Source organism: Polypterus senegalus, chromosome 17 (assembly GCF_016835505.1).
Source record: "Polypterus senegalus isolate Bchr_013 chromosome 17, ASM1683550v1, whole genome shotgun sequence".
NCBI classification, from domain to species: Eukaryota; Metazoa; Chordata; class Cladistia; order Polypteriformes; family Polypteridae; genus Polypterus; species Polypterus senegalus.
Genome location: NC_053170.1, coordinates 92,246,352 through 92,265,157, shown reverse-complemented (window position 1 = coordinate 92,265,157; position 18,806 = coordinate 92,246,352). Strand labels below are relative to the sequence as shown.

The 18,806-nt window shown below is 47.0% G+C and overlaps 1 protein-coding gene across 4 annotated transcripts in view; it reads right to left on the bottom strand.

Annotated features, from left to right (window-relative positions):
- pkd1b (polycystic kidney disease 1b) overlaps positions 1 to 18,806 on the bottom strand; it is a 126,218-nt gene that overhangs the window by 83,858 nt on the left and 23,554 nt on the right. For 2 of the 4 annotated variants that reach the window (XM_039739716.1, XM_039739717.1), the window contains exons 2-6: positions 14,062 to 14,133; positions 10,332 to 10,403; positions 8,746 to 8,900; positions 6,834 to 7,123; positions 6,300 to 6,681 (exon numbers count right to left, since the gene is read on the bottom strand). In XM_039739716.1, coding sequence (XP_039595650.1) covers positions 6,300 to 6,681; positions 6,834 to 7,123; positions 8,746 to 8,900; positions 10,332 to 10,403; positions 14,062 to 14,133 — 971 coding nt within the window. Of the gene's footprint in view, positions 1 to 169; positions 551 to 6,299; positions 6,682 to 6,833; positions 7,124 to 8,745; positions 8,901 to 10,331; positions 10,404 to 14,061; positions 14,134 to 18,806 lie in introns of those variants that run through there. The other 2 variants (XM_039739718.1, XM_039739719.1) reach the window with 2 other exon arrangements.

Here is an 18,806-nt window from a genome sequence, read left to right as displayed (position 1 = left end):
GATGGATGGATGGATTATTATTATCAGATACTTTCCAACTTCATTGCCAGATTGGACTTTTACTGGCGTGATCATCCACTTTTATACCAAGGTGTGCCCCCCCAGTATTTTATACAACACTGCCCCCCCTACTTTAACACTCCCCGAGTTCCCGGTTTGTCCTCCTTACCCCATGTGGTGCCCAGCACTTGGCTCAGCAAGCCCAGAAGCCACAAGTGCCACCAGGTTGTCATGGTCACCAGACGTCCGGCTCTGCTGACGGGGGTCCCGTAGTCAGCCAGTATCAGTTGGCTTTTGCTCCACAGACATCCTCGGCCGAACTCGGTCTCATCCTCGCCCCGCTGGAGTTGCTGAATCCCTGCATGGATTAGCAGTTGGCTGTGCTTCTGAAAGTTGGATTCTGCCAGACTTCAGGTTGGTCTTCTACTCTGTTGGCCCCCCCGCCACTCCGTTTCCCAGCTTTAAATTGCATTTGCCTTCTCTAATTCCAGTGGCCCACTCGTGGTCTCCTCAGCTGCGATGCTCACCCGCCTGTCTTTGAGTGAACTCCAGTGAGGTGCCTTTGTTCGTCCCCGCCGAGTGACACGAATAGAAGCCCAGCCCCCATCCCCCCAGCACCCTCTCGGAGTACCGGCCTCGGACAAAAGATCACCAGGGGGATGGCAGGGCTTTCGGATAATGAGGCCGAGCCTTGGACAATGCCGCTGCCCTGCTCGACCTCCTCCTCCTCCTCCTCCTCCTTTCCTGGAATTTGCCTTTTTATGGCTCCTCTGTCCTCCCATCTTCCTTTTTCTTTATTCATTTTTCACACTTAACTGTCTATCTTTGTCTCTTCGTGCCATTTTGCCAATTCCTCAGTCTCCTTCTCTTCAGGCGTTCTTACCCTTCCAGCACAATTCCTAGATTTCCTCATTTCCAGCTTCCCACTTTATCCCCACCAGCTGGATGCGAAGAGTGGAGTTTGTGCTTCACCTGTGGTGACCCCACGGTGCTGCTTGCCACAGCTGATGCCCGCTTTGCATGAACTTGCGGTGTTCTCCATGGGTCCGTGTTTGGTTTTCAGTTTCCTCCGTCATCAGTTCAATACAATGCAGTTCAGTTTATTTTTGTATGACGCCCTTCACAGCGTTTTTGGGTAAAAACTAAGTATACATTTTACAGATTACTAAATCATAATAATAATATTAATAATAATAATGATACCTTTGATTTATATAGTGCCTTGCCCAGGCTCAAGGAGATCAGTGCACATAAAGACACAGACTTGAGCAGAGACTCATTAACAAATTTGCAAAATGGACGCTATAAAGTGCTTTGTGGTGGTACGCTTTGTTTAAGGCGCTATGGTGGGCTCACTTCCTTTAGGCACCAATCCCATTTGTCTCCCCAGTCAATCGACAGCACAATGGCACAGCATGAAGCATTGCCGGCTCAGACCCCAATTTGAATTCCAGCATGGAGTTTGCATGTCCTCATGACCCGGCACCCAAGACCGAGTTCTGCTCTATTAAGTTAATTAAAAAGTATCCTGGACCCCTATGAGGAATTGAGTGAGTGAGTGGGTACACATGGATGTTGGCACGACTGAGTGCCACCCTGGACTTGGCTTCAAATGATAAGGCTGCTCATCTCCTCCATGCTCTCTCCATCTTTATACATTTCATGACTCCTCGTTTTACTGATTCCTCCTTCGGCTGTCTCATGTCACCTTTAAATTATGCGTTCAGTGCCCACCACCGTCTCCCTGTGTCACCCTCCCCTTTATAGTTAGCCAGCCAGCCCCTGTATAGGTGAGATGTGTGTTTGAACTTCTTTGGGAGTTAACGGTGTTCACAATGGAAAGGCACTATATACAGTACAGCTTAATATCATAAAGATTCCCTAAGGCAGGGCTTCCCAACAAGGGGGGTTAATTTCACCCACTCAGGGGTCAATTTACTTAAAAAAAAATGAAGTTGCAAAGATCCCTATTAGTTCCCATGAGAGTTGCTCTTTCAAAAAGAATGTCCAGAATCTTTGGTGAGAAGCAAGAATGAGCGTCTCGGTGAGCGCCGGGTTCTCGTCCACTCGGCCTGTGGATGGACGGCCGGCCGGCCGGCGGGGCGATTCAATTAACTTGAAGTGTCGGCAGTTCAGCCAGTGTGCGCCCTCTAGCGGCTAACGTTGTTAAATTTCAGGACTAATGCCTGTGGGTTTAATGTCAGCTCCGCTAAACTGGCCCTTGTGTGTGTGTGTGTGTGTGTGTGTGTGGAGTGAGGGCGGTGTGAAGGGGTGAAGGGGGTATGGGGTGATAGTGTGAGGTGAGATGTGGTGTGGGGGGTATATGGTGAGAGGGGATAGGGGTATGGGGGGATTTGTTTGGTGTGTGTGTGTTAATCCTATGGACTGGCACCCACTTCAGGTATTACTCCTACCTTGCCCGCTATGCTTTCTGAGATGGGCTCCAGCTTCCCGCCACCCTGCTCAGGATTAGGAAGGTGAATGGATGGATTGATCTTAAGATGAACTATCGTTCCCACTGGCTTGGTGGTCTGGAGTGTTTCATTGCCAACTAAACTGAAACTTGATTTTGTTTTTAGTCACATGTAGTTAATTTAGTTGAGTGAATTTACAAGTGAAGCCCCAAACGTTTCTAGTATATTCTTGAAGTATTATGCCATGATATGGTGTGGTATTCACTCAACCCGGAATGAGTCCCTCAGCCCGCCTGGGTTTCCATGGATTGCAGCAGTTTGTTCACTTGAAAGGCGCTATATGGAACACAAACTCACGAAGTTGCCTGTGCGGCCCCTAGTAGATAAAGCTGCAGGCTGCGGTCCGCACACGCAGCGATGGCTCCAATCCTGCCTCCACACTCCATGTGATTGAAAAGGGGGCGGAGCTCTATTCCCGTCCGGACCCTCGCTGGTTTTGGTGTGCCAGCCCCCCATATCCCCACTCAGTACCAACATCTTGCCAGTTTGTCAGCCATCCCCTCAAGCGCATTCTTCGCTCTTCCCGGTGGTTAGAGAGGGTAACTCTACAGCCCCCTGAAAGGAGGTCCAATGGCCATCATCTCAAGAAGACGAGGGCCGCTGATCAGAAGTTTACTTCTGTTTTTTTTTTATTTTATTTTCTTCTTCTTTGTTGCCGAGTGTACACTGATTGAGTGGGAAAAAAAATCGTTCAAGCTGAGCAGAGCATGGGAGGGATTTTATCCCGGGATGAGTTGTCATGGAGATTTCTGTTTAGAAAGAAAGCGACTCGAGTTTCTCTCCCGTCCTGTACGGACATTGCTAAGCAACACCGGGCATGAAATGCAGGGCGGCTCTCCTGGTGGCAGGTGGCGGGCTGATTACATTTAAATATTCTGGACGCCGGGCTCCACGTTAATCCACAAGGTCAGCGCCACGTGTGACTCACTGAACTCAAGACGCAAACAACTCAGTCTGTGCTTGTAAAACACCCACCTTGGAATGGACCTCAAAGACACTAAATACAGTCACTGCACTGCCTGTAGTCGCTTTGTAAGGTGGCAGCACGGGTGCAAGGCGCCAAACAGCCCTAGACGAAGCAAACAGCCATGTAATCTCCACGTGCTCATATTTAAACAATTCATAAAAACCATCTGCTAAGACTTTAGTTTAAAATAATCATGGGATGGAGCTGAAAGGCACTATATAAAATCACAAAGAGGCCAGTTCAGTTAATTTACATATCCCTCCAAGTCATTAACATAACTGTCCTGTGCTCAAATTGTCAAAAATACTTGGACACTGTGGACTGGGACCCGGACACAGGCAGACGGACAACATAGTTCCACCACACACTATTTATTTATAATAATATTTACAATAATGTGCTTACGTGCACCCCCAGCGCCTCTCGCACCGTTCCCCCAACTGTCCAGGCCACACTCTCAGTCACTGTGCCTCTCTCTCAACCGCCTCCCGTCCTCTTCCACCCGACATCCACTCTCGACTGAAGGGAGGCGGCCCCTTATATTGGAACCCGGATGGGCTCCAGCTGCTTCCTGGCACTCCCTCTTGGACACACCCCTGTGTGGCGGAAGTGCCGGCTGTGCACCCGGAAGCCATCCGGGTGTCTCCTGTCTCCTTCTCCCCAGCACTTCCTGGTGTGGCAGAAGTGCTGGGCTCCAGGGTTCCTCAGGCACCGGGGCGCCTCTACCCCTGGCCCCCAATACAACCAGGGCGATCGCCCCCTCGCGGTCTGGAGGAGGCACAAGCCCTCGTCTGGTCCTCCTGGACGTCCCAGCCAAGCTCCAGCCCCGACTGGGTCCCACACGGGATACTCCGGCATCGGGGCGCCGCCTGGCAGTGGCCACAACACCCTTTAATATATTTCTGTAATCACAAAGTACCTGGGGAATGGCGCTATATCAAAACAAAAGGCTATCGTATCAGCTTTTACTCACTTGTCACCCAGAGAGAGTAACACGGCCAACATTCTGAATATGTACAAAGTGCAATGAGGTGAAAGGCACTATATAAAAATTCCAGTCATGTGCTCACAAAGTCCCAAACACTTGTACTTTGGCTAAGATATCCACCTTCATAAAAGGATTAGATTCTGTGGCTATGTCTCTATCATTCCAATAAATTACATATCAGAAACATTTGTAGTAATAAAGAGTATTGCATTTGATGGCGCATTACAAATATATGCAATATTAAAATGCTTTGCCTTTGTCATTTCAACAGATGGCGCATTACAAATATCTGTAGTATTAAAATGCATTGCATTTGTCATTCCAACAGAGAGCACATCACAAGCGTTAACACTGCTTTTACAAAGCCAATACCAAATGGCATACTGTATATGCATTGTATTTGTCATTCCCACAGTTGGCTCATCACAAACAATAACACTGCTTTTATGAATCTCACACCAAATGTCATATAACAGAGACAGAGGCATGTTCTTGGTCATTGCTACAGATGGCGCATCACAAACATCAATATTGCTTTTATGAATCCCATACTAAATGGCATATAACTGAGGCATATGCATTGCTTTTTGTTATTCCAACAGATGGCACATCAAAACCATTAACACAGCTTTGAATGAATCCCATACCAAATGACAGTTCACCCACAAAAGTGCGATAGACATATGCGCCCTGACAAAACCGTGACGGACAAATGAGCGCCGACAAACCCGCTAACTGGTTTTCGACAAATGTGCGCCGACAAAATCGCCACGACAAAATCACGAGAGAGGCCAAGAGAGTGGGACGCGTACGTGAGCATTATGTACACATTATGTGCTAGGTTATAACTGTTATAACTGCTGATGGCATGCCGCGAACAAATACCTCAGTTGAGGGTTGGCATAACGCGTCGTATACAAAGCGGAATTACCAGCAGTCAGGCAGCCAGCAAGTCTAAATACGCTCAACTATCGAGAGGTCTTGCTGCAATTCTTCCTACATATGCAGGGCGGGATCTTAAGGACTATCTGCGTGCCGTGCTGATTGCATGCCGCGTCTCATAATATTGACTTCTAAAATAAACATTATTATATATGCTTTAAACTAGTAATTCATATTTAATGAAACTTTGATTTTGACGCCGCGTTTTAATCGCCGCTATTTTGTCGGCGTGCATATGTCTATCGCGCAAATGTCGGGTCACAGCAAAAAGGACAAACACATAACCAAGACATATTTATTGTATCTGTCATTCCAACAGTCTCCCACAGTCCAAAGTCATGCCGGGTAGGTGCGTTGGTGGTCCTAAATTGTCCCTAGTGTATGCTTGGTGCTTGTGTGGGTGTGTGTGTGTGCACCCAGTGGTGGGCTGGCACCCTGCCCAGGGTTTGTTTCCTGCCTTGCGCCCTGTGTTGGCTGGGATTGGCTGCAGCAGACCTCCGTGACCCTGTAGTTAGGTTATAGCGGGTTGGATAATGGATGGATTCCAACAGATGGCACATCACAAACATTTGTAGTAATAAAATGTATTGCTTTTATCATTCCAACAGATGGCATATCGTAAACATTAACATTGTTTTTAAGAATCCCATACCCAATGGCATATAACCATGACATGCATTTTATATTATATCACGATATACTGTATACTGTAATCATTATCATTTTTAATTAAATCATGAAATACATTTTTGGAGATACTGCTCACAGATGTTTTTTACCAGAAATCTGAAATCGAGGCCAGAAGAAAATGGATAAAAAAACTGATCGAAAAAACGCATTCCTGGTGGCCACACTGAAGCTACTTAACAGTTCACAGTTGAAAATCGTGCATCGCAAAGCCCTGGTGTTAGTAAAAGAATCGTCTCACCTAGGACCTTCTGCCCATCTCTGTCTTTGATGTCCACCTCTGCCGAAAGCTCCGTGCCTCTCTGGACATGCAGCAAAATCTCCATGGTTTGACCTTCGGCAATAAGCCGCGGGCACTGCAGCCCGAGCTGCCCCACTGGCATGGACACTATGACATCACGGCTCTCAGACAGCAGGCTCAAGTGGGTAAAAGCCAAGACGGTAACAGTGTAGGTGCCAGGCAGGCCATACTTGTGGAAGACCTGCCGGGCACTGACGTTGTATGGCACCGAGCCGTCTCCAAAGTCCCACTGGTATATTGTGTCCGGGACGTCCGTGTCGGCGCTCGCCATCACCAGCTGGTAGAGGCTGTAGTGTTTGAGGATGGACACGTTGAGAGTCACCTGAGGACAGATGAAAAAGAAACCAAATTCTGAGCACGCGACTAGATGAATGACGTGTGCCTTGTGGGACATGAGGAATGTGAGAGCGTAGGTGTGCTCATACTGTCACTTTAGGGCAGCCCGTTTTTAACCCTTAGACTCCCAGGACTCACCTGAACCGCCAAAGCATTGTGAAGCACTCTTCGTCCGCACACCTCCACCCGGTCAGCGTTGGAGCAGACCTCCCAGCAGAGGCCCGCTTCAGCCCACCGCGAGGCCTGGAGGGGAAGCGATCCGCACAAGCAGAAGTCGCCAGAGTGCAGCAGGAAGTGCGAGTGGCTGCGCTGATAGCACACGGCGTTGCAGGAGCGCCTGGTGTGAACCCGAGGCTCCAGGTGTGAGAAGAGTAGCACAGCATCGGCTATCTGAGGCCGTCGCGATACACAGGAGACAAAGCTGTCCGCTGTACAAGACAAACGAGTGTTACGTCTCTATAGCTCCTTTCACCAGTTTCCATTCACTTACCTGCTAGGACCTCTGCATCCCAGTGGCTGTAAGGCTACAATGGGTGAGCCACACAATATTCTTTTACATTTTAACATTTTCCAACACGTGAAGGCAGACCTAAATGCAGAATAAATATGACATCCACAAACCCACCTCATCCAATTCAGGGTCTTGGCAGCATCGAGCTCACAACAGGGTCCAACCCTGGACAGGCGCCCACTCACCCACACACACAGGACCACTCCTGAGTCACCACATAACCTAACCTGCAAGTCTGGGGGGATGTGTACCCACATGGGCATGGGGATTCAAACCTAGGATGAATCAGCAGTGGTAACCAAGGAGCAAAATACAAGGGACCCCCTGAAAATCAAAATTGTGGGGTGGGGGGGGGTCTCAGAAAAAAAATTATAGCATTATAAATAACTCCTATGGTAGAGTAGGTGTGCGAGGAAAGACTGCAGCAACATGTGGAGAGATCTTTATAGGACAGACTGGGCGGAGCTAAGTAAAAGTGTTGCAGCAGACTGGGCGTGACTAAGTAAGAGTGTTGCTGCAGACTGGGTGGAGCTAAGTGAGAGTGTTGCAGCAGACTGGGCGTGGCTAAGTAAGAGTGTTGCAGCAGACTGGGTGGAGCTAAATGAGAGTGTTGCAGCAGACTGGGTGGGGTTAATTGAAAATGTTGCAGCAGACTGGGCGTGGCTAAGTGAGAGTGTTGCAGCAGACTGGGTGTGGCTAAGCGAGAGTGTTGCAGTAGACTGGGCAGGGCTAGACGTGAAGCATGAAAACCATGAGGACTGATCGAGATCATTCATGTTAGGTAGAATGCCTAGTGGGGCCTGGGGGGTCTCATGGTCTCAGAACCCCTGCAGATTTTGTTTTTCTCCAGCCCTCTGGAGTTTTCTTTTGTTTTTTTCTGTCCTCCGTGGTCATATGACCTTACTTTATTCTTTGTTAATTATTGCCTAATTTTTATATTTTTTGTTTTTTTCTTTCTTCATCTTGTAAAGCACTCTGAGCTACATCATTTGTATGAAAATGTGGTATAGAAATAAATGTTGTTGTTTTTGTTGTTGTTGCAGCAGACTGGGCGGGGCTAAGTGAACCGGGCGGGGCTAAGTGAACCAGGCGGGGCTAGATGAGGGTGACACGTGCCACATTTCCATTAACCACCTTAATGCGCATTTAGAGATTGAGAAACAAAAAACGGTAACGGAAACACATGAGTTCAATGAAAACTCTCAGAAATCACAAAAAAAGTTGATATGTTTGCTGGTGGAGGTTTTCCAGGTGATTCGACGAAACATCATTAGTTCCCCATCTTATACCCAAGTCTGCCATTAAGGAGCAAATTAAAAAAAGGGTCTGGAAGGCTGGATATGCCACTGAGTTGTGTCCACTGTGTGGAGATGATGCCACCTGTTTCAGGGTCGACAGAACCCAATCAAGACAATCTTCACTTTCATAAAACTCTGAATGTTTTAAGAGGCTCAGACAATAGAAATGCAGACAAGGATGAGGAAGCTCCACCACTGCCTATTTCATATAAAGAAGAAGCAGAGAGTGGATGGGACTGACCGCAGGGGACAGCAGGGGCGTCGAGGACAGCGACTGGTATCCCGGAGATGCACGTCATTTTCTCTTTGTCCTTCACCACCGTGCCGTGCTCTTCAATCCACTTCTTCAGCCACGACATGGAGCAGTCGCAGCTGTAGCTGTTGGCCCCCAGTCTCCTGCGTGTAAAGACACGATAATGAGCACCGGACATGCGTTCACCTGCCAAGCACCTCCAGGGGGCGCTGTTGTCAAAGGCATTCCTATGACACAACTGAGGGACTCACAGGGACATCTGCCACTCTGACACAAGAAATAAAGAGCTGCCAACTCAGCCCAATAAGTTTGGACTTTAGATAGTGGCGGGCACAAGCCAGATGTCACTAGCGAGCTGCAATTGCATGTCACAAGCTGATCTGTCAGACAGTTGTAGATAGACACTAAAGATGGGCAGCTAGGTAGAGAAAGGAAAGAAGTTAGTGCAGACGAAGCAGGGACTGAAGAATGGCACAAGGCGGCACTCATGCTATAAATGGGCAATAAAGATGGGCACTTGGAGCAAGCAATCCCGTCAATGGCGGGGTGAGGCAGTTAGAAACAGGCCTTGAAATTGGGCAGATGAATGGCAAGACAGCCAAAAGCAGAGAATGAAAAAAGACATGGTGGGTTGGTGGGCAGTTAATGAAGGGCAAGCCATAAATGGGCAGTAAAGATGAATGTGTAGGACAGGCATGGAGGAGGTTTGGGGCACAAAAGTATCAAGTTCAGCCATAGGGTGGGGAGGGGGGGCATAATTAGTGTATGAAGACTGGGGTGAGACCGTTATTAGCAGGTAATGGAACTGGGCACACTGGTGGTAAAACAGTTATCTGCAGATAATAAGAAAAAGTTACGGTGCATTGGTGGGCAGACACTGAATTATAATGGGCATGTGGAACAAGCATGGAGAATATGGGGTCTAAAGAAGAAGAAAGTCTGGTATAGAGAGTCAGTCACAGAGGGCACTGAGAGACAAAAAGTCATCTGGTGGGCACCAAAGTAAAAGTGTCCCCTTAGCCCACTAAACTCAAACAAGCAATGGAGACGAGCACAAGTCAGGTATCACAAGCTAGCAACAGTGACAAGTTTATCTGGGTGGCACTGAAGGTGGGCAAAGTGGGTCAGGTAAGGAGTCAGTGGCAACAAGGAAGTCCTGAAGAGCGGCACAGTAATGGAAGGGAAAGTCATCAGCAGACAATGAAGATGGGCGTGTGGCAGTGCGTTATAAACTTGGCATTGAAAGCTGGCATGGGGAGTGCTGGTGACCCACAGGCCTAAGCGCTGTCCATGCCAGGTATTTGAACCTTGGTCCCTGTCACCCAGCTCGGCTCATCCCAGTACAGCAAAGTCAGGAGACTGAAGAGAGCACAAGGAAATGGCACATGTGTCAGTGGCACAGTACAGGGGACGCCAGTGCTATGCAGTCATCCTTGTTGTGGCTGGATGTCAGGGCGCAGAGGGGACACCTAAGAGACGTGTACAACCAGCTGAACGTGAAGATGCCATCACACATTACCCGTTACTCTTGGCAAGACAGTTGGCATCAGCCAGGGTATAAAATGAAACCTTACAGCAATTGTAGATTTGGCAGTTTTCCAAAGATTCCTTCTTTAATGGTGGAGATCTCATTGTGGCTTACGTCACTGGAGTAAAAGAAATAAGAGCCATGTTATTATTCACCCTTCTCTCATTTGTGGACATTTACTTTCATTTTTTTCTACACAGAATGACTGTGAATCCAGTTGCCCTCCTCCACTGCCTTTCAGGGCACTGCCATGGCTGGACTCTGCCCTGTTGTCTGTATTCGCCTAACAAAACCATTTGCTTGTGAACTGCTCATCATTAAAGGAGCGATACACCATACAGAATGACCAAGTGTGTCACTTCCTGCTTCCTTTTCTTTTCCTGCAGTTCCACAGGAAAACCTCCAGATGGCGCTTGATATAGGGATGGATTTTGAACCCTTGCTTGGTGGGAGTTTTTGCTTTCGTGTTTGTACATGAAATGAAGACATTTAATTTAAGGAGTGGTACAGTCAGTATTTAGAAAATGATGTAGAAAATATTTGCACAAGAGAACAGATAAGATCTCACCATGCCTGTTGTCACCTGAGGATCACCTTCATGGCTCCTCCCTGCGAGGTGTGCAGTACCATTCCCAGACGAGAAGGGGCGCTGTCACTATAGGCATTGTCTCTTTTATTCTGAGAAGACGCCCAATGAGGGTGAATGACCTGCCCACAGTGCCCAGGGAAGTCCCAGCCCCTTCTGTTGGGAGCCATGAAAGTGGTCCCCAGGTGCCCATGTGTGACCCTCTTCTACTAAAAGTTTTTTCCCTGGTTTAGGCATATTTTCTGTTTTATTGCTCTTTTTGGTTCATTTTCAATAATTATTCTTCATGTTTTTGTATTATTTCTGTTGTGTTAATTCATTTTTGCTCTCATTTTAAACGTGCTGCCATTCCTTGTACAGTGTGGGTGGAGTCCCAGGAGGCGGGGCCAGCATGACATCACTGCCGCTGGGTCCTCCCTCTGGCTTTACATTATAGTCGGAAAGAGGGAGCCAGCAGGGGATCAGTGACTCTGTAATGGGGGTTTTTGGTTTATCCTTCGGCTCCTTTTGTTGGATTATTGTGACTGGGCTGTGGATTGGGAATTGTTCACCTGGGATTACTTTTCTAAGCAAATCAATTTTGCCTTATTTTTGCCTTTTGCTTATTTCAATGAAAAAGTTTTGTAGTGAGACGTGGCTCTACAGGCCAGAGTTTTATGGTTTTTCTCTCTCCGTTTGGAGAAATTTTTATATACTTTGGGCATTGACTCCCCAATTATTTGCTTTAAGCCCTTCCCCACCACAACCTATTGTCTATGGGAGGGGGGAATCCAAAAGCTTCAGATTCGTCAAAAATTTCCATGTCTTTTTTTTGATGGATCCCAACGTTTTAGGGTCCCCTGATACTGAAAACATTGATATCTCGATGATGGGTGTGTGTCTGTGTGTGAGTCAACAGTTTCTTGAAGACGGTCTAGAGCTGAAACGGCAGGATGGAAAAAAATACCAAACTCGAAACTGAAGCCTGTTATGAGATGACGACGTGCTGATTAGTTTTTTGAGCCAAGAGAAAGAGGCGCTCTCGAGGAACACTCAGATACCGTCATTCTACAATTAGTTAGGAATTCTTCTCATCAATTGCTATCGTAATTAACCACTTTATGATCAGAAAGATCAGAGCGGTAAATAATTACTGAAATGTTAGAGAAGAGTTCGGGTAACTTGTTTCCGAGGGTGCAAAACCTACTGACGCTCACTTCCGAATTTTTTGTTTTTGGTCCTGGATGGCCTGCACATAATAGTTCAGGAGCAGCTCACTAAGGTTGATGTCACGTCTGGACTGATGATTCAAGTTCCTTCCATTTTGCAGGCCTCACACCCCTTTCAGAATTATAAGATGGGGTCCTACAGTACTACAAGGCTGCAGAGACATAAAAATAGCACCAAGTGAAATGCTGAGTTGATAGCAGACACAAGGACGTACTGTAAACCACGCTGGTCAAAGGACATGAGGTCTGAACATGAGAGAAGCGCCGGCGCCTACACTGACGTCCCGTTTGTCGAAGAGGTGAACTACTGGACCGGCCTAAATTCAGAGCTACACAGGAGCCCGGTGTCTCTCTCTCTCAGAGCATCGATTCCATCTTGAGAGCAGAGGAGACTTCAGGAGACCCTGACGGACACCCACCTGGTCATCTGAGGACACTGGATACCTCAACTCCTTACCAAGAAGTTCTGCTGTCCATCCAGGTTGTATTGCTCTGATCCGCCACACTCCTTTTGCTTTGCTTCTGCCCTTGGCACATGCAGAATGTTAATCCACTGTTTCTAATTATGAACCCTTCACTATTGTTTAATGTATTGCTGTTTTTATTTAAATGAATTGGATTCACTCTACTTGTATCAAATGTTTGGAGTGGACAGACTTTGTAGTTGTAGTGCGATTGATCGGGGTGTACTCAGTAAACCTTCGCCCGCGTGCAGGGCCGGATTAAGACGAAATTGGGCCTGATGCTGCCGTGCAAATTTTGTGTCGGCATTGGCGCATGTGCATTCGACGCTCACCGTACACGCGCACTCGGACCGACCAAGGAGCCTTAATTGCTTGTGACACAACCAGCCAGCCTTTATTGAACATGAATAATAAAAACGACGTAGTATCGTAACAACTCGAGATTAAACATCAAACTATGTAACATCAACAATCGATAGTCTGAAAAGTGCACTTAATGCAGAAAACCTAACAATGAAATACGCAAAATTCTCTTACGAAACAGAGTAAGAAAAAATGAATTTGCGGAGACGGTGGGTCAAAGTGACTCAGTTCAGGCTCTCGAGGGTAAAAATTTGTCCACGATTTAAATTTCATAATAGACAAGAATCCTGTCGAGGATTTTAAAAATTCTAAAAATCCCGCGGGCCGGCTTTTAGCTTTACCTTTACAGATAACCATTTAAATAGCCATCGATTTTTACTGTACAACTAACTTTCAAGGTGAAAAATTTACTACGTGGCACTTACCGAACAATAATAAAGTGGCAAGAATCCCCAAGATAGTGCAAAAAACGCAGCTAAATTACTAAGGAAACTGTTTAACGTAAAATTGATAGCATTAACTTGAGATCTTCGGTTAACAATAAGCACGACGTTACAGTTACGTCACAGCGTAAAGAACAATGGTAACTGTATAATAAGTAATGCTGTGTCTAGGCGTCCGAAAGTCGGACTCCAAATTTAATTCTAAGAATTATTTTGAGGTTAACATAGCAAAGGAAAATTCTCGTCTGTTTTCATCTGGGCCTATTTCAGGAATGGGCCTAACGCTGCAGCATCAATAGCACCCACCTTAATCTGGCCCTGCTCGCGTGTGTTTTGGTGCTCTATCTTGTCACCGGGGGTCTTACATAGCAGAGAAAGAGGAGATATATTCAGCCACAGTAGCAGTCAACCCCGGCGGTGCCCATAGTGGGTAGTCAAGTGGAGGAGCGCAGGCTGGTGAGTGTAAAAGCGGAGATTTGGGACCCACTATTCAGGCCTGCAAATGAGAATGGAGTCCCCCTAGGACCCTGTCACGGTAAAATGGCTGCACTAAATGGCGTCTCCTCTTACAAACAATGGGCAGGAGACCAGCAGTGTGGAGGAACTCCATGAAAACATTAAGACATTGCAGACCAGACCTGCTCCGATTTGTTCTTTAGGACACAAAGGGATGACACAACTCGAGCTGGAAAAAGTAACTCCCAGTACTCACAGCATCGTGAGGTTCTTGAAAGCCTCCAGTTGTTCAGCCTTCAGATCTGTAATCCGATTCCTGGAGAGGTCTCTGCAAATGGAGAAGACAGCAGGGCAGGGTAAGTGTGTGCCATTGCAGATGCCGTGCTTCGCACTTTCCTACCAGACAATGCCCAGATGATCCCGTGAAAGTGGAGAACCAGTAGCCACACCAGCGTTCACAGATAATGATTGTTCATTACATAGGAGTGCCCAGGGTACTGGTGTTGAGGAGATGTTGGACCACCTGACCACAGCTGGGCTCCAAACATCTCAATGGCACCCGAGCCAAAGCAAAGGGTCTGCATGCCCGTGTCAATGGGATATTTTAGCTTTTTAATCTCCTGTTTCCGTTTTGCCATTCTGGGGTATTGAGTGTTGTTTGATTAGGGAAAAAACTTGAATGTTTTTAGCACAAGGGGCGAATGCAACAAATGTAAATTAAGCACAGAAACAACAGATAAAGAGCTGGAGGGGGCCCTCTGACCAACCTCGTATATATCATGCAGCCACAATAATAAATGCGACTTAAGGTGTGGCGAATGTGACGTTTTTCCAGCTGCGACTCTCCGATCAGACTGGAGAAAGATGGCGGTGGTGTGCGAAGGTGGTAAGGCAGGAAGGACGGGTCCAGGATCCCCGGCACTAGAAATGACGTCATATGCCCTCAAGGAGAGGGGAAACATTATAAAGCAGCACCAACTTGTGGTTAGGGGTGGAATTACAAGTCGACAAGCTCAGAAGTGGCCTCCTAGGCACACATGTGTGACACAAAGTGTGACAAAAGTGAATCTGAATCCACTGTATGGCGTCACCAGGGTTGGCATCAACCTCCACAGGCCCCTGGGTGACCTGATGAACAGAGCTCTTTAACGGAGAGCTAAAAGTAAACAAGGCAGCATGTGGACACTTGGCTGTTTAATGAAGTTGCGGTAATTCCAACTATTAACCTCCTTACCCCAGAGTGTGGAGTGAGCTCGGAATTCTACACAATTACGGTTATCCACAAGTCTGACTTGGGGTGACATGTAATGATCTGCTTTATATTTTTAAGTCAGAATAACTCTTGGGACAGTATTCTGCTGCCATCTAGTGGATGAAATAACATCACCCTGTGAAAAATCATGAATATTTCTACGTGTATTGACAGTAACTCATTAATATTCATGAGTGGGTGGAGCTTACAACTAAAAACACAATGGCAATCGAAAAGTCGTCAAGGCAGGTGTAGAGTGAGCTGAAACTGAATTGAGCGATAAGGGTGGTGGCGTCAGTTGGTCATCAGACATTGACACAGAAAGTGGACCTGATGACTGATCCGGAATATTGAACGGCCAAACCGTTCAGTGATGTGATGCTTCAGCATGGTTGAGTGACAAGATGGCAAAATAATTGTGACCAAGTGCAAGGACAAGCAAGGCGTTAGCTCACCAAGCACTGTTCACAACTGTCGATGTTCACGTCAGGCTGTGCTGTGGTAGCCTACAATAACGCAAGTGAGGCATCAATCATGTGGGTCAGGTAACGACATTCTACCCTCTCACGTACAAGCAAACGAAACAAATCGAAGAAGAGCGCGCAAAGAAACTCGCTTCTAGTCTCCTGTTTATGGGCCATTTCAGAAGAAGTCACATGAGGGACGTGTACAAAATCTGCAGCAGTGGACACTCGATATCCCCTTTCCTATCGTATTTATCCTGACATTTTTGGCCATTGCATGTGTCTGGTACACGTAATAACATTACGTAAGGTAAGGATCCTGGTGCGTGGATCCTCACTCGTTTCATTTAATTTCAGCCCGCAGACACACAATCATTTAATCGGGCCTTGGGTGTGTTGGGGGGGCTATTTTGTTTCAGTCCATAAATACCCAATCATCTGATTGAACATTGGGCCCCCTTGGTGATTTCATCCTGTAAACACACAATCATTTTCTCAGGGCTTGGTGTGTGGTGGGTTATTTTGTTGGCTTCAGCACACAGACTGTCACACACGTACACATGGGAGGCAGCTAAAGGGTCTGAATAACGGTAGTTCCACGCCAGACCAGTTGGTGGCGAGGTGCACTGACTTTCTCTCTCGATCCTCTGCAGACCATTCATGGGAAATCCAACACGGTTCCGGCACCCACAACGACATCACTTTGCGTTTCTGGCGCTAGTGGCAACATCACTTCAGGTTCTGATGATATCACGTCCGAGTCTGGCGCCAGTGATGACATCACTTCCGTTTCTGGTTCCAATGGTAACATCACTTCCAGTCCCCAATGACGGCACTTCCGGTTCTGGCTCCAGTGGCAACATCACTTCAGGTTCTGATGATATCACGTCTGAGTCTGGCCTTGGCCTTTAAAGCCGCCATCTTTACACTTCTTAATCAGTTCTGCTTTGGACTCTGACTTGTGAACAACACAACTTTACCCATTTGCTGCCAGGGCGTAATATACGGGTGGCTGCCCCAAACCTTTTTTGATGTCTACGACAAGACACAAAATCATTTAATCAGCCTGTATGATCGTTTAATTGGGCCTTGAGTCTCCCTTGGTAATTTCAGCCTGAAACACTGCGCATTAAAGTTTTATAGACAATAATTTGGGTGTCACCCAAGTGTAGTGCTGTCACCGGTCCACAACCCCCTGTGCCCACCCCTAGTGTTTAACTCATGGCTCATTGCTGCCCCCGACTGGTCTGAACTGTTGCACGGTTTCTTTGCATGTTTTCTGGCCTAAAAGTGAAGAGACCCTCAGCTACAAGATGGTCACAACAAGCTTCACATCTGAGTCTTTCAGAGCAAACACCATTACCAAGCCCAAGACTAGAAAAGAACAACCCGAGAAGATTACGAGTTTAGCCCCCCAGGGTGGCATGACATTCTGGGTGGATGGTCCGGGCAGCTTTTTTCTTAAAACGGCCATCACTGGAGCCATTTTTATTCAATATCCTTCCGAAAAACTCCAACTTCTAATAATCTCATGAAAGAAAACTGCTGACGCTATGTAACTGACCGGCTCCCCTTTCCTTTCTTCTCTTTTATTCCTTATTGTTCAGTAAAGCCGACATCAGAAGGGACAGCCGGTCATTAAACTTTAAAGTTTAACCAGCATTCAATGAGCCTACCCATGATCCTCTGGGATCTTTAAATGTCATCTGAGCCCAAAGTGTTGGCAAATGACAAATAAACAGCTGACAAAGTAAAAGGGATGGCGGTCGTCACAGCAACGCCCTACCACCTATAAAGCAATAAAACACTCTGGCCGCCTTTGAGGGGCTCCACATTCCTTTTCTTACGGCGGCCGTGACGACGGGCTCGGCTCGCAAAATACGGATGGCTTTTGTGTTGCTTTTTCTTTGGGGGAGACGCGGAGATTTGGCCCACTTGTTGACTCAAAGATGGTGCCAGCTGGTTAACCCACAGGGCATCAGAAAAGAAAAGGTACAAAAATGAGAAGATAAATAAGTCTGTGGCTGGAAAGGATGGAGATGAGATTCCTCTTCTCCATTAGAACTTCATAGGTGGACTTTAGGGACTTTCAGAACTCGACTTGATGTTATTGTAGAAGAATTAAGCGGATCGGACTGGCAAGCTTTGTTGGCCCGTTCTTGTCTAGCTTGTTCTTATGCTCTCGGTTATTGCAGTACAGGACCATAGGGGGGCATCACTGGGCACAAGGCAGGTGCCATTCCATTCCAGAGCAGTTGGCACTTGAATCGTTTGTGTTACAGGCTAGCCCTGCAGCCTTGTGGCTGTGCCAACGATGGTTCAAATCTGCTGCCTGTCTGTGTGGAGCTCACATGTCCTCCCCGGGCCTTATTTACGTACTCTGGCTTTGCTTATACATCCTAAAAGTTTGTAAATCGGCCCACTGGGTTTGATATTTAGATGCGTCATGTGATGGACTAATGCTGCTCGTGTGACCCTGAACGTTTTGAGAATCCTGGGTCATTTCTGCTTGCTTTCCCTAATTCTGTAGTTCATCTCCATTCACACAATTGCAAGTTTTGAGATAAATTCAGTCCAGTCCGTCAAAAAACTACAACTCAATCCCTTCTGTGCTTTCTCCTAATAAAGAATTCCCTTACAAGACCCAAGCCAGCCTACTTTACCGGGGAGAGCGATTGGGCTTCTAGTTCTCTTTGCAAATGGCTCCCTCTAGTGGTGCAAGATGGAACTACCAGTGTGTTGTAGAAAGGCAGTACGTTTTTCAAGTGAATAAGAAGGAAAGGAATCCTGGCTGCCAGTCACTCAATGAAGGAATACAGAAGAGCAGGAGGCCAATAGATACTGTCATAGTTAAAGTTGTTTATATTTTTAGTCAAAATAAGGGCAGGGGGATCAAAAGAGTAATGGGATACTGACCAACAGCAGCCAGTAACCAGTATGCAGTGTCACGTCGGAGGGCTCTGTTGAAGTATGTAATAACCCGCCGGGACAAAGGGGTGGGGGTGCAATCGCTAACATGGTCTTCACCTTCTCTGCCCAGTTGAGGGCACCTGACTCTGCCCTTGCGCAGTACCCCACCCATAAGGACCCTGGGGTCATTTTGGCAAGTGTGAGCTCCCAAGCATACTGATCCCAACCCAAGTCTTTCTTTGGTGATTTGCATCCCAGACACAGGGGCACCGCCACCTTAGGAACATCTCTTTGGTTTTACCACAACCTGGTGGGCACCCTAAATTTCCTATCATTTGTGCACCTGGGCATAGCAGTTAGAAGACTATAAAATAA